Source organism: Lotus japonicus, chromosome 1 (assembly GCF_012489685.1).
Source record: "Lotus japonicus ecotype B-129 chromosome 1, LjGifu_v1.2".
NCBI classification, from domain to species: Eukaryota; Viridiplantae; Streptophyta; class Magnoliopsida; order Fabales; family Fabaceae; genus Lotus; species Lotus japonicus.
The window spans coordinates 34,780,381-34,795,926 of record NC_080041.1 but is presented as its reverse complement, the minus strand read 5'-3'; the positions used below and the strand labels follow the sequence as shown (position 1 = coordinate 34,795,926).

At 37.5% G+C, this 15,546-nt stretch overlaps 1 protein-coding gene across 1 annotated transcript in view; it reads right to left on the bottom strand.

Moving 5' to 3' along the window:
- The window catches only part of LOC130734518 (serine/threonine-protein kinase ATM), a 92,598-nt gene that overhangs the window by 43,612 nt on the left and 33,440 nt on the right, over nucleotides 1–15,546 (bottom strand). The window contains exons 29-42 of the mRNA XM_057586965.1: nucleotides 14,437–14,511; nucleotides 12,807–12,926; nucleotides 7,127–7,312; nucleotides 5,448–5,569; nucleotides 5,297–5,366; nucleotides 5,055–5,182; nucleotides 4,164–4,305; nucleotides 3,944–4,081; nucleotides 3,750–3,848; nucleotides 3,601–3,647; nucleotides 3,189–3,381; nucleotides 1,980–2,201; nucleotides 1,540–1,611; nucleotides 425–494 (exon numbers count right to left, since the gene is read on the bottom strand). Of these exons, the coding sequence (XP_057442948.1) occupies nucleotides 425–494; nucleotides 1,540–1,611; nucleotides 1,980–2,201; nucleotides 3,189–3,381; nucleotides 3,601–3,647; nucleotides 3,750–3,848; nucleotides 3,944–4,081; nucleotides 4,164–4,305; nucleotides 5,055–5,182; nucleotides 5,297–5,366; nucleotides 5,448–5,569; nucleotides 7,127–7,312; nucleotides 12,807–12,926; nucleotides 14,437–14,511 (1,684 nt within the window). The remainder of the gene's footprint in view (nucleotides 1–424; nucleotides 495–1,539; nucleotides 1,612–1,979; nucleotides 2,202–3,188; nucleotides 3,382–3,600; nucleotides 3,648–3,749; nucleotides 3,849–3,943; nucleotides 4,082–4,163; nucleotides 4,306–5,054; nucleotides 5,183–5,296; nucleotides 5,367–5,447; nucleotides 5,570–7,126; nucleotides 7,313–12,806; nucleotides 12,927–14,436; nucleotides 14,512–15,546) is intronic.

The following is a 15,546-nucleotide window of genomic DNA, read 5'->3' as shown; positions in this document are numbered from 1 at the left end:
CTACCCTAGAGAATACCAAGTGGAGACTCAAAGGAGTCCCACATAGGGTAGATTAACTAGTATACAAGTGTATATATATAATAAAGAACACACACACCCATTGCCTTAAGCCTATGGTTTTGTGGTGGTGTGTTATTCTAACTATTGATTTCTAACACAATGCATTCAAAAAAAACTTGCTGCACGTTATTATAGACCATTTTAGATCTTGGAAAAATAAGTGTAAGTGTCTTAGAAATCGAAGCTACCACATACTTATAGAGTACATCCAGTTTTTTCACATTTCCCATCAGAAGAAAGCAATACCCATATATGAAATAAATTCATATGATGTGCTAGGAAATTCCTTGGAATCAAATAAATTTATCTTCAATTCATATACAGCGTTCTATAACATTCACAGTAATGTTCATGTAACAGATACCTTTTGACTTCCTATCCAGGTCCAAAAGGAAATTTTCCACAAATTCAATATTAAGACCTTTGGAATGCACCTGCATTAGTACACAAAATTATTATTACTATAAAAATGGTAAAAGAAAATAAGTGAGAAGCAGTGAAAGAAAATAAACGAGAAGCAGTGCCCTCCCTGCCCCAGGATAATTAAATTTATCATTCTCCATTCAGTTCACTCTCATGTCTCCCTTCCTGATTCCAGCACGAACCTTCTCAATCTCTTGCTACCTAGTATCCATTCTGTTTGAATCTTGTATAACAGACACATTCACTCTATTTCTCAAATCATTTCCCAGTCTACCCTCATTCCTCTTCTCCTATCAATGTTAGAGAATGATTTTTTGGCCCACACGTCCCCCCCCCCCTCCTCCTTCTGTTTCTCCTGAACATACACATAAATGAGTTGCACCTTGTTCACAAGGTGAAAGAACGGGAACGAGGTCGGAATGAGAAGGAAATGACCTACAGGAAAAGCTTGTATTCCCACTAAATCCAAATCTCAGGTGCATTCCGATATCCTAATGATAGAATCTGGTAATCTGGTATCCTTTTAGAACTAAATAGAGATTAACCTCAGTAACAAAGATAGCACACACTATCAAAGTTGCAGAACTTCAAGGGTCTGCAACTCCGAATGGCTCCAATACTCATAAAATGACAACGATACAGCTCTCTCAACTAACAATTTTGTATCACTAGCATACACTGCAAAGTTGTAAAATATCACCTCACTTGTTAAGACTACTGTCTTTATAAAGGGTAGGGCAATCATAACCTTTGACCTAGATTTTTCGGTAAAGTTAAGTCTAATCTGAATTCTAAGATGGTATCAAATTATCCTAAATCCGTTAATTTGGCCCCCCATTAATGGGTAACCTGCAAATGTCAAGCCCTGGGCGTGAGGGGAGTCTTTATAAAGAGTAAAACAATCCTCACCCTGAGGTAGCTTTTGAGGTAATGTTAGGTCTAGCCCGAATTCTTACAACTTTCAACTCGAGCAAGTCTTGTACATATCAATATGAGAATAATTATACACATTAACAGAAAATAACATTGTTTCTTATGAGTGGATAGAAATAGTGCCTCAATAAGGGACCTCTGATAAGAATCAAATGACAGTAAAGAAGTCTGGCCTCTTTCAGTTGAAAGTAATCCCTGAAAACCCAAACCGCAGATGCAATTAATTATATAAGAAGCAAGCAATGCAGCAAAAGCAATTAATTGATTGCCGGTAACAACTGAACTCCAAAGGAGAGACAAGATCAAACACTTAATACATTTTAATATGTACCATACATGAAGAAATTAATATTTAGTTCCAGACCAATAAAGACAGAATAACTTATACAAGTAAGGCACACCTAGTAAAAGCACTCTACAAACATTTGCCAAAACTCATACAGCTATATATAGAACTAATGTCTAATTTTAGTTTTTCATTCAAGGACAGGAGTAGAATAAAGAAATTTTTTAAACAATATTGATGATTTCATCCAAAGCCAATATTAGCTAAACACACTTACACGAAGAGTTTGTGAGGCCATATCAACAATTTCCACAGAATCATCCATCAGATACTTCATTAGTAATTTCATGAGTACACCCAAAAGCTCTTCAGATAGGTACGAGTCTACGTTGGAACTATTTTCCGCAGCACTGCTGAAATCAATAGTTTTACTTGGACGAATATGACCACTTTTGCCAGGAAGATGGAATACAACATTGTGTGGGTTCCCAACACCAACCTGCAATGTGCAGCAACAATAATAGTTCTTCATCAAAAGGGATATCAACTTAATTAGGTAAAATCAAGACTAGACTTCTGTAAGGTCATGATTTAACATGAAAATTTAATTACTATAATCCATTTGAAGAATGTAGTTTTTATCAGGGTTGTTAATGGCGGATAGCGTAGTGTAGCGGCAAGCCCAAAAAACGCTATGGTGCACGCTAGTGATGGTGTGTTTGTAAATTGTATTTAAATACTTAATTATTTCTCCTTATCTAATAATCATGTAACCAAATATATAACTATAAAAGGTAGAATATAACTTCTTTTCAAACTATTATCTCAATAAATTACAATTATGGTCTGCAAGCTACAAGATAAATAGTCATCTGTCAAATCAAGGACATACATAGCATGTTGAGATGTTTAATGTGTAGTACTACTGCATATTAGTAGGAAAAGAAAGTTAAGATATAAAGACAAAGGTAAAAATTAAAGACAAATATTGGCAATACATATTTTAGGATATTCTTTATTAGGTGAGATATAAGTAGATTCCATCAGTAGGAAGTTGATCCCACAAAATAGATAATGGAATATCATGATTTAGTTGATCGTACATGAATTTCTTCCCGTAGTAAAGAGTGTGTTAAATACTGCATTGCCGGCGTTTCTTAATTCATTTATTGTGACTCATATGGAATCACACAAGTTGTAGCATCTTGGTCTCCCATGGAAAGGTAGTTCAAACCAGGGTAGGGCTTTATGGGATACCAGAGTAGACCTGCCCATCCATGGTGTGTTTGATACCACCACACACACTTTCTTTTGAGAATTTTATATAAAAAAATACTGAGGTGTGCAATGAAGGAGAAATAGTAGAAACATGTTAAAGTGAAATGGGGTGTAAAAACGAAAAGAAAGAGAAAACGGTGAAGCTCCAGGCAATGCCTCACTCTGCCACTGCGAAAGTTGTAACATCGAAAAGAAGAAAAACTAGTACCCGACAAAGGAAATCTGAAACCAATTCTCTAACGCCACTAGCATCATCTGAACCACAAATATGAACAAGTGTCCAGACTGCATGCACAAGTTCATGATCGCCATGCCAATGACTATCTTTAAAATAACTTTCCGCTCTCCCCTCTCTTTGAAATGATTCTCCAATCAGTAACTTCTTGTGCAATGCCTGCAGACTGAAGAAAATTCAGATTCAAAAATCAAGCAGCACAGAAACTTCAACACTAAATATTAAAGTTGCAAGCTGTAATGCTGTTCATCGAATAATTCATCATTTTTAAATACGTGTCCATTAGATGTACTCATGCACATACATTGCACACTAATATTTTAACAAAATTGGTACTTTGAATTTAGTCATATTTAAATAAGATGAAGCAATATGAGAATATCACCTTGACAAAAGCAGTCTTGGCGGAAGATAGCAAGACTTCTTTACAAACTGAAAATAAACAATGTGCCAGATAACAAGAGAAAAGATAATTAGCTTGAAACTAAATAATTTACAGCCATAAATAAGGAATGCGAAATAATTATTATTTACCTTCAATATGTGGTCACGTATAGAGTAAGTGTGGCATAATTCTTCATGGAAATTCCGTATCTCATCAAATATTTGAAATACGGGAAATGGCTCCAATTCCTGCAAAAGATTATTTTCATAGATTCAGAAAGCAAAACAATTAACAAGGACAGATACTAAATATAACAAATAAAAGTTGAACAGAAGAAACTCACTTTGACATAATCATACATAGATGGATCAGAATCCACAGTTAACATATGGAGCACAGCTAAAGATTTTGATGAAGTGCTGTGACATGAACTTTCAGTTTTCAAAGGTATGCAACAAGCCACCAGCTTTGAAACCAGAAACTGGACAGAACAAAAACATGTAAATATAGGACAATAAGAAATCATAGGAGTAAAAAGCATTGAAAAAGTAAACAATATATACCTGGAGCTGTTCCCCAAGCATACTACTGATATCTGCAGATACGTTATTTTTAAACGACAGCAATAACGCAGAAAGTATACGACAGCATTGGTCTTGTAAAGGAAGACATCCAATCAATGGCCCAATTAAGTTGAAAAGATAACTGCATTTATTAAAACATTTAAAAAGTAAATGAGAAGTTAGATGGTGTGGGAAACGGGGGGTAATGACTTGGTATGTTTCTTTTGAACTTCAACTAGCTAATGTTTTGACAAGAGCTTAACAACCAAGCAGTTCAACGTCTTACATGTAACATGGAAATGATAAATATACATTCACCGGCTTGAGGGGGGGGTGGTGTGAATGCTATTATTACTTTCCTAATTTATTTTTGGTGAGGTTTTTTTTGGCTTTGGTCGGGTTAGTGATGGTCTCATTGATTTTTTGTGCCCTTGTGAGGAGGGTTTGTACATCTCTTGACTATTTCCTCATTAATATTATTTTACTTTCGAAAAAATATAAATCATTTGTATTTTGTACTGCTAATATGAGAGATCTATTTCCTTTTCTGTTGCATGTACCTCTACATAAAGTAGTACATGCAAATGAATATAGACAATATAATTCCGTAGACATTTCAGTCCATTCAAGCCTAGTGTTACAATCATATCCAAGAAAGCTTACTGCATACATAAGATAGCACTTCAGAAACTTTAAAACAATATTGGCTCACGAGTTGTGAGTCGAAAATCTTTCATATCAATACCCAACTTACAGCATATTCTATGTAGGCGTATTTTAAGACAATTCAAATGATAATCATCTAATCAAGGATGCACATGAATTACTAGTGTACAATGTCTTTCAAAACTCAGATATGTAATGCATTAAATGTCAGTCTACAAAACTTACTTCGAAGTGCTTAAAAAAGCAACTCTCTGACCAAGAACACTAATAAGCACCTCAATTCCTGCCAATCTATGGCACCTATGCCTGCAATGAGATGCAGCTGCAATTTTATAATGAATTTCTACCAAAAACTGCCAAATTCAAAAAAAAAAGAGTTTGTTAGAAAACTTAAGCCAGGAATATAAAGAAAAAATGAGAAAGAATATCTAAATGGTATCTTCCAGTTTTATAACATAAAAATTTACCATAAAAACTCTGTCAGGGCGAAAAATGTTAATCTTGTCAACAACAGCAGCACTTGTACAATTATCATCCCTAAACTCAGTATAAGTACAAATTACATATCAACATATAAACAACTGGAATATAAGCAACAAGACGGAAGAGATAACTCACAAGTCCATAAATCCGTCAACAATTGTTTGAATTGCAAGTGACACTGCAGTCTTGGAAAAGAAAGGGACAACTGGCTCGGATGAACAAGAGCACAAAGATAAAATATAGCTGACAATAGAGACCTAAAAACACAAGTAGCAGAATAAAATGTCAATAGAATATCTGTAACACAATAACACATTCATTATTCAATCATAAAATATGTTCATCTTGGATTATCTATTAGGATTGGTTTCCATATTTCTTTAGATATCATGATTTATTTCCTCATTAAATTAGTGATTTGCGTCTTTTAACAACACTTAACATAAGATTCAATATAACTTTATTATTTTCAGTATTCCTTTTCCTCCCTCTATACCAAAAAGATTAACCCTATAACTTTAACATGAGAACAAAGTGGTACCATCCTCTGTGTTTGTCTTGTTGCTAACCATTTCCAAGTTCTGTGTTTGTCTTGTTGCTAACCTCTGTGTCTACCTAACTCACACAAGACCAGATATTGAATACTCAGTGAGCATGGTAAGCCGGTTCATGAACAATCCAACTGAAGAGCACATGAGGGCTGTAAACCGAATCCTTCAATACTTAAAAAAGGCGCCAGGAAGAGGTCTTCTCTTCAAAAGAACCCAAACAGAAATGTGAGTGTTCACAGATGCAGATTGAGCTGGTTCACTAAGTGATCGCAAGTCAACAAGTGGATATTGTTCATATGTGTGGGGAAATTTAGTTACTTGGAGAAGTAAAAAGCAATGTGTAGTTGCAAGAAGCAGTGCTGAAGCTGAGTTCAGATCAATGGCTCATGGAATTTGTGAAGGAATCTGGCTACGGAGAATGCTAAAAGAACTAGGAGTTCTAACAGACCACCCCATCTCACTCTTATGTGACAATAAGGCCGCCATCAACGTTGCTAAAAATCCAGTACATCATGATAGAACAAAACATGTGGAGATTGATAGACATTTTACAGGAGAAGATAGATGCTGGAATTATACAACTGGAATACACACCGTCCAGCCATTAAACTGCAGACATCCTAACAAAGGCTCTTCATAAGTCAAATTAATGAAAACATAAGATCCAAGCTAAGCATGGTTGACATCCATTGCCCAGCTTGAGGGGGAGTGTTGGTTGCTAAAATCAAGCCTAAGAATCAGTCACTTACTGACGGGTTGACTGCCAAACTTATTAGGCCAGCTGTACATATTTATATTTGTATAATTCCAGCAGGTTGCTCAATTATAGGGATTAGATTAATTAGTACATAATAGGATTTATTTTCTTTCCCTTCTTATGTCCTTAGTTGTTGTATATACTAGCTATATATATCCCTATTGTACAAAATATATCTCAGTGGAATGAAATAAACTTTCCCTCAACATATTTCACAGATCCTAACATGAACATCCCACCACGCTCCACAACTGCGGTGCCCATGCGAGCTTGTTGAAAATGTTGCATTTCTTGTTTCAAAAAAAAAAAAGAAAATGTTGCATTTCTTAAAAAAATTATATTGTTTGATTTGTCAAGGATTGGACGTCACTTTACACGTATTTAATGCGTTGTAATAAATAACCAAGTAAATTTTACTGTAAGTGCTATCTAAAACATAGAACAATGCCTTCCAGAAACATTATTTTCTTTAAAACAATAAGACCCAAAAGAGCTTAGAAGCAGACCATATGTTTCTTTATGAGTTTGTCCCGTTCATTCTCAGATATCTGACCAAAATGCAGAATGGAACTCTGAAGCACACGTGTTCCCCTCTCCGATCCTGCTTTCTTAGTGCAATGCAAAGCCATAGAAATTGAAAATATTGATGAAAAGTGGTTTTTCATAAGAACTGTCAAAGGTTGACAAGTAACCTGAACAAATAAACTTTATTAGAGGAACAACATAGATACTACTGTTGAAAACTGTAAATGAGAAAACTGAAAACTGTAAATGAGAAAACTGATTAACATTGATTTGTAAAAGCTGCAGATTCAAGAGATTACATCAGTATTTATAGAAGAGCACTTAGCTTGTTGATCAAGCTAACAATCCTAACTGATTCTGTTATGACAGCTGTTATGACAGCTCAGCATAACTAACTATGACAGCTAACACTAACTAACCCTATAACTGACTGCATACACAGTCAGCAAGCTAACTAACAGTAGCTTCTCTTACACGTTACATAGTGTACTCTAATAGACCCCCTCAAACTCAAGGTGGTGAGGAAAGGATTTTCTCAGCCACATGGAGTTTGGAACGAAGAAGCTCAAACCGGGTTGGAGAAAGAGCCTTGGTAAAAATATCTGCAAGCTGGTCTTCAGAAGGAATATGGTGAACAAAGAGAGAGCCATTCAGCACCTTTTCCCTGACAAAAAAGATATCAAGCTCCATATGCTTTGTTCTGGTGTGCAGAACAGGGTTGTGTGTTAAAGCCACAGCCCCCATGTTGTCACAGAAAACTCTAGGAGAAGAAAAGGGGACCTTGAGCTCTTGCAACAAAGATTGTATCCAAAGTAACTCAGCAGAAGTATTGGCAAGGCTCCTGTATTCAGCCTCAGTACTGGACCTAGCAACTAAGGTTTGCTTTTTGGAACTCCAAGACACCAAGTTAGGACCAAAAAACACACAAGATCCTGAGGTGGACCTTCTGTCATCAGGGTCAGAACCCCAATCAGCATCACAAAATGCAACAAGAGGAACTGTAGAGGACAAGGAACAAGGATTGAGGTGAAGACCATGATGAATAGTACCCTTAAGATACCTTAAAATACGTTTGACAGCCTTCCAATGATCTTCTAAGGGCTGGCTAAGAAACTGGCAAACTTTATTCACAGCAAAACTGATTTCTGGCCTTGTGAGAGTAGCATACTGCAGGGCACCAACAATGGACCTGTACAAGGTTGGATCTGCAAAATAATCAGACCCATACTTGCTCAACTTGGCACCACCAATCATAGGAGTAGAAATACCCTTTGCTTCCCCCATTTCAGCTCTTTCAAGTAAATCATGTATGTACTTGGTTTGAGTTAAAAGCAAGGACCTATCTTTCAAGTGATGAACCTGAACTCCAAGAAAATAATCAAGCTGACCCAGTTGCTTCAGAGAAAATTCAGAGTCAAGATTCTGCACTACTTGCTGTACCAAAGGCAGAGAATTGCCAGTAATGATGATATCATCCACATAAACAAGAATGTATATGACTGAACCTTTTATGTAAAAAGTAAACAAGGATGGATCACACTTGCTAGGTGTGAACCCATACTTAACTAAGGCTGACTTTAACCTTTCAAACCATGCTCTAGGGGCCTGTTTGAGGCCATAGAGAGCTTTGTGTAGCTTGCACACAAGTGTAGTATCTGAATTCTGAAAACCAGTAGGTTGAGTCATATAAACCTCCTCTTGGAGAGCTCCATTAAGAAAGGCATTATTCACATCTAATTGGTGAATATGCCACTGCTTGGTGATGGCCAAAGTGAGAATAAGTCTGATTGTAATAGGTTTGACCACTGGTGAAAATGTTTCTGAATAGTCAAAGCCTTTAACTTGATGATATCCTTTGGCAACAAGCCTAGCTTTATACCTATTAATGGTTCCATCTGCATTCTCTTTAATTCTAAATACCCATTTGCATCCAATAGGCTTCCTATCCTTAGGAAGAGGGACCAAAGTCCAGGTACCATTAGCCATCAAAGCATCATATTCTGCCTGCATTGCAGTTTGCCATTTGGGATCCTTAAGAGCCTGTTTGGTAGTTGTTGGTTCTGCCTGAGTAAGAAGCAAGGTGGGGAACAATCTAGGCATGACAATGCCAGACTTGGCCCTTGTCTGCATAGGGTGAACATTCCCAACTGGTTGAGGAACAGAACCAGCAGAAGAAGATGTAGATGACTGATGTCCTTGGGCTGCTGAACCAGAAGAAGCTGAGGGCAAGGGAGAATGCATGGGCTGTTGCTGGACAGAAGAAACACTGTCTGCATTGTGCTCAGGAGAAGGTGCAGAAATAGCAGCAGCAGTATTAGGTTGCTGAATGTGTGCAGCAGCAGGTATGAGAGAAATAACAGAAGACAATCCTTGTCCAGAAGTTGCACTCTCATTAGGATTAAACAGTGCATGATAGGGGTATGTAAACTCATCAAAAATGACATCCTTGGAGATGTATATCTTGCCTTCATTGTCCATGCACTTGTAACCCTGATGTGTAGAAGAGTATCCAATAAACACACAAAGCTTGGATCTCAAAGACAACTTGGAGTGAGTATAAGGTCTGAGATGTGGATAACAAGCACAGCCAAAGACCTTGAGAAGCTTATAATCAGGTTGCACCTTGAAGAGCTTAAAGTAAGGACTAACATTGCCCAAAACTGAGGTAGGCAATCTGTTGATGAGAAACACAGCTGCAAGGAAAGCATGATCCCAAAACTGATATGGCAAATGAGCATGTGCTAGCAAGGAAAGACCTGTTTCAATTATATGGCGATGCTTGCGCTCTACACTACCATTTTGATGATGTGTGTAGGGACAAGTAAGCCTATGAACAATCCCTAACTTAGTGAAATAGGGTGTTAAAGGCTTAAATTCTGTTCCATTATCAGTTTGAACTGATTTAAGTTTTAAACTGAATTTTAACTCAACCATGGCTTGAAACTGAAGGAAAACAGAACATGTATCAGACTTCTTCTTAATGGGAAAAATCCAAGTAAAGCGAGAATAGGCATCAACACAAGTAAGAAAGTATGAAAATCCACAAGAGGACTCAATGGAAGCTGGTCCCCATAAATCAGCAAACACAAGTTCCAAAGGAGAATGATAAACAGTACTAGAAGAATGAGAAGGTAGTCTATGTGATTTAGAGAGACAACAAGCTGAACAAACTGTAAATTTTGCTTTATTAGGTACTGGAATATTACAACTATTGAGAGCTGAATGCAAAGCCTCATGATGAGGATGTCCTAGTCTAGAGTGCCATAAACCATAAGAGGTTGGGCATACAATAGTAGATGATTTATTACTAGAACTAGGAATAGTAGAACTAGGGAAAACAGCTGACAAGGCAGAAACTGAATCTGAAACAGCAACTGGAGGCAAGGAACTTGGAACTTGAACAGAAGATCTCTTGGAAAGAGAAGGAGTGTGCATGCCTTCAAAGACATACAAGCCATCTGGACCAACATGACCTTTAAGAAGAACCCTAGAGGTGACCTGACATTTCACAACACAAAAAGAGGAGTGAAACTCAAAGTAAACATTATTATCTCTTGCAAATTTACTCACACTAACCAGATTTTTGGTTATATCAGGAACTAAAAGCAGATTTTTGAGAGTGAGTGTGGTGTTAGTATGATAGGGAGAGGGAAAGGAAGCAGATCCTATAGAGAGGATTGGCAAACCTTGTCCATTCCCCATGAAGATGTGATCATTACCAGCAAGAGAAACACTATCTGAGACAACTGATGCATCATTAGTCACATGGTGAGTTGCACCAGAATCAGGGAACCAAGTGCTCAGATTTGCTGAGGCAGAAGAGCCTCCTGCTTGTGATGAACCTGTGATCATAGCTTGAGGTGGTCTTGCATTGTAATTTCCAGGTCTGTGCCCTACACTTGTGAACTGAGAAGAGGATGAATTATTCCAAGGTGTACCAGCAAAAGGATGAAAACCAAACTGCTGAGGGCCAAAAGGAAATCCTGGAAAAGAGGAACCAGGTCCAGAGTATTGTTGTTGTCCAAACTGAGTTGGATTTCCAAACTGAGGAGAACCACAGTAAGGAGAGAAACCAAACTGAGGCATAGGAACCATAGGGAAATTAGGAAATTGCATTCCATAGCCTGAGTTCATGCCAGACATGCCAATAGAAGGAGTGGAAGATGCACGATGATAGCAGATACTGGCATCATGACCATACTTCTTGCAGATCTGACATTGCACACTGCGATTGTTGCCTCTGCCTCCGCCACGTCCATTGTAGCCACCGCGAGAGTTGTTGCCTCCGCCACGTCCATTATAACCACCACGACCACGCGAATCAGAGAAACCACTGCGCTCATCACCGCGCTCATCAAAGGAGCGCTCCTCATAGGAAGAATCGACGGAACTGGAAGCATAATTTGCCTCAGAAGGCACCGGCGACGGCGCCGACGATGGAGGTTGCGTCGCTGGCGGCAGCGAAGCCTGCGTCAGCAGCGCCGATGGAGGATTCGCAGTAACCTGACGAGATCGAGCGCGATCTAGCCGCGCTTCATGCGCGATAATCATTGCTTCGATCTGCGAGATTGAACTCGGTGTTTCACGATTATAGACAATCGTTTGGAGATGACTGTAATCCTCTGGCAAACCATCAAAAATTGCTTCCAATTGTTCACGATAGGAGATTGGATCTCCAATAGTGATCAACGCATTAACAATCGACTTGATACGTTTGAGATACTCGGAACACGACTTCGATCCCTTGGAGATGGATCGAATTTCAGATCGCAATTGCGTTGACTGTGCGAGAGAGTGTGCTTGGAAGAAATCGAGCACTGCCTCCCACACTTGCCACGACTGAGAACAGTTCACCACCGTAGGAAGCACCGATGGCGAAAGAGACGAGAGTAACCACGTGAACAGAGCAGAGTCTTGCTGCTCCCAGATTTGATATGCAGGATTCTCCACTGCATTCACACGATCTTCTTCACTGAGAAATCGTGGTGGAATCTCAGGACGAGCAAGATAACTCTGCAATCGATGCGTACGAACGATCCCTTCCACATGCTGCTTCCATGAAAGAAAATTCGTATCATCAAGCTTCAGTGAAAGCTTGTGAACAAGAGTTGAGGAACTCAACTGTGGTTGAGCCACTGCAACTGGAACGGGAATCGGAATCTCAGGAGCTTCTTCAGCCATGGTGAAGAAAATGAAGAAGAAAAATTTGAGAAGAGAGACCTCAAGGATCATACCCTGCTCTTGATACCATGTTGAAAACTGTAAATGAGAAAACTGATTAACATTGATTTGTAAAAGCTGCAGATTCAAGAGATTACATCAGTATTTATAGAAGAGCACTTAGCTTGTTGATCAAGCTAACAATCCTAACTGATTCTGTTATGACAGCTGTTATGACAGCTCAGCATAACTAACTATGACAGCTAACACTAACTAACCCTATAACTGACTGCATACACAGTCAGCAAGCTAACTAACAGTAGCTTCTCTTACACGTTACATAGTGTACTCTAATAACTACACTTATAGTATGAGTCAAAACAAACAAATATATGCAATTATTAGAAAGCCTGCATCCGGATATACAATAAAAGAGACAGCACAAATTTTTAAGCATTTTCCAATGGTAATTCTGAAAGCATCATGAATGTCTAAATGAACCTTGGCAACCCAGTTAAGGTCTGAACTGCTTTCATGAAGAAGTAGAGCAGGAAGAAGCCATGGACAACAATACAGAAGGAATTGACCAGGTTCTGCATCTGGGACAAAAATATGCCTTGTCTGTAGGACAACAAAATAGCTAACTAATTAATTGATCAAGTACATATTTTTTTTTAATGGCAGGAAAAAAGTTCAATAGAATACAGTAAAAGTAAGGCACTGTTCAAATAAAACTTTACCATAGAAAAGTTTTAGATTTCCATAGGAGTTTATCAATAAGATGCATATCTCTACTCAGGGAACGAATAAGGAAATCTTGAAAAAATCATGCTTGGAAGGACATGAATTAGAAGAAGAAATAATAAAAGAAAAATATTAAATCTAGTGCAACAAACATGCAATTAGCATTTTAACATCCTGTTGAGAAGTTAGAGATTTCGAGAGGTTTCTGTGCATGACCATATTCCAGATAAAAATATAATAAATAAGTCATGAGTTTGGAGCAGCATACTTAACCTTAAGTCAGGAACTCAAGCAGCTAATTTACTTTCTAAGATGCAGAGTCTGAATTATTTGAGTATCTTGATTTAATAATGAGCCCCAACTTCACAACTTTTTAATGTATACTATTTTATTATTCACCAAGATGATTTCAAAGCCTACTCAGTACTCAATTAAAATGAACAGTGAAAGGACTTGCTCCACACACTCTTTTTCTCGTATAAAAATTTAGTATCTTGAAACATCAGTAAATATAACTTGAATTAATAGAGAGAAAATCAAGGTTAAGAAAAGGACAAGTCAACTAAAAACAACATAATAAAAAATAGGATGTAAAGAAAGATTTAATCAGAAATCAAATCTTTACCAAGCCCAACTCTCCTAAAATCTCAAGCAGTTACATGAAAGCTCATATACGTAACATTTTGAAAATTGTATTCCAGCATGGACAATGCATAACACCATTTTTACCACATGCTGAACTCTTTAAATCAACAGGACGAAGGCACTAATTCTAGGTGAAGTCTTGCAAGTTTAGAAATCGAATCTAGCGTTTTGGTAGACTCTCAAGTTTGAGAACAATGCATGATATATTGAGAATGGAAAGCCAACAAACACTCTTTTGCTTGCTATTCTCAAATGGAATTTAAAATATCACTTGCACCTTGTTCATGTCTTATATATAGGGAACACAAAATGCCTTTTCAACTAACAGGCTTAGTGGCATTGTACTTGAGGACAACCCAAGCTATTACCATGCAATGAAACTATGCAAGGTTTATTAAAAGTTTCTTTGATTATACCTGTCATTAACCAACTATCCCAAAAGCTTAAGCTGTTGGGCGAAGACACATGAATAATTTATATTATATTTCTAATATGCCCCCTCACGCAAGAGCCCAATGGGCTTGACGCAAGCACAATGCACAGGCCAACCTATTATGTGCTGAAATTCAACTTTTATTAGAATAATTGGGGCAATAAGGATTGAACTCTAGACCACTAGGTCATAAAGGCTTTGATATCATGTCATGAACCAACAAACCCAAAAGCACAAGGTGTTGGGTGAGGACACATGAATGGTTTTATGTTATATTTCTAACAATACCAAAAATAATGAACAAATTACCTCAACAAGTGCAACCAAGCTTACACTACAAGCTACCCAACAAAAGAGAAGTGATCCCAAAAGTTGCTCTAAGTACTGCACAAAAGAATAATGAAGTCAGAAGAAACCATTAAGAATACATAATGAAATTGAATATATGGAAAATATCTCATACTATTTGAGTTGTTTTAGAGTAATTTGAAATATCTAAGATTATCTCCTATTGGATTCCATATTTCTTTATATTTGATGATTTGTTTCCTTACTCTAGTGATTACCATGAGTAGTTTCCTTAAACAATTATGATTAAAAGTCTTTTATTAGTATAAAAAAGGGTCAAAGCTGTCTTTTGTATAATAATCAAATCGAGTCCCAAAGGTCGTTGGACTCCATTTTTTCTTCCTCTTGCCTGGGCTTGTACTCGTTTTTTATCGAGTCCCAGAGGCCTTACGGTATGCTTTTTTCTTCTTTGTTTGGGCTTGTACTCCAGCGGGAACATCAGAGGTCGTTGGACTTGAGCTCCTTCGTCTGAGTCTTAAGAGGCCTTATGGCTTGCTTTGTCTAGGGCATGAGCACAGCAGAACGTCATTAGGTGTAAGTATTCTGTTCTTGAATCTCAGAGCCATGTAGTGCATATACTGATAGAGATAACAAGTGGTTGACTCAAAGAAGTCTCACATTGCCTAGATTATCAAGTCTACAAGTGTATATATAATAAAGAACCACACACACCCATTGCCTTAAGCCTAAGGTTTTTTTCTCTTTTTTTTCGTAATTTTTTTTGGAAGCGGAAGTCATGGCTGGATCAAAACCAGCTCATGATACCATGTTAGAATTAAGTTAGAACCACACACCACCACAAAACCTTAAGCTTAAGGCAATCGATGTGGGTGTTCTTTAACTTATATACACTCTAATCTAGAAAATGTGGGACTTCTTTGAGCCACACTTGTTACTACTCTAATACCCTCCATTAGTAAGGCAGTTGTTCTAACATACAGGATCCTAACTGGAGATTAGTTCCTTTTAGTTATTTAGTTAGCTTCAGATATTCTTAGTTAGATCTAATCATGTGTGTTTTTCAGCTATATATATAAATGTACCCACTCAAGAGTATGTAACCTTCATTCT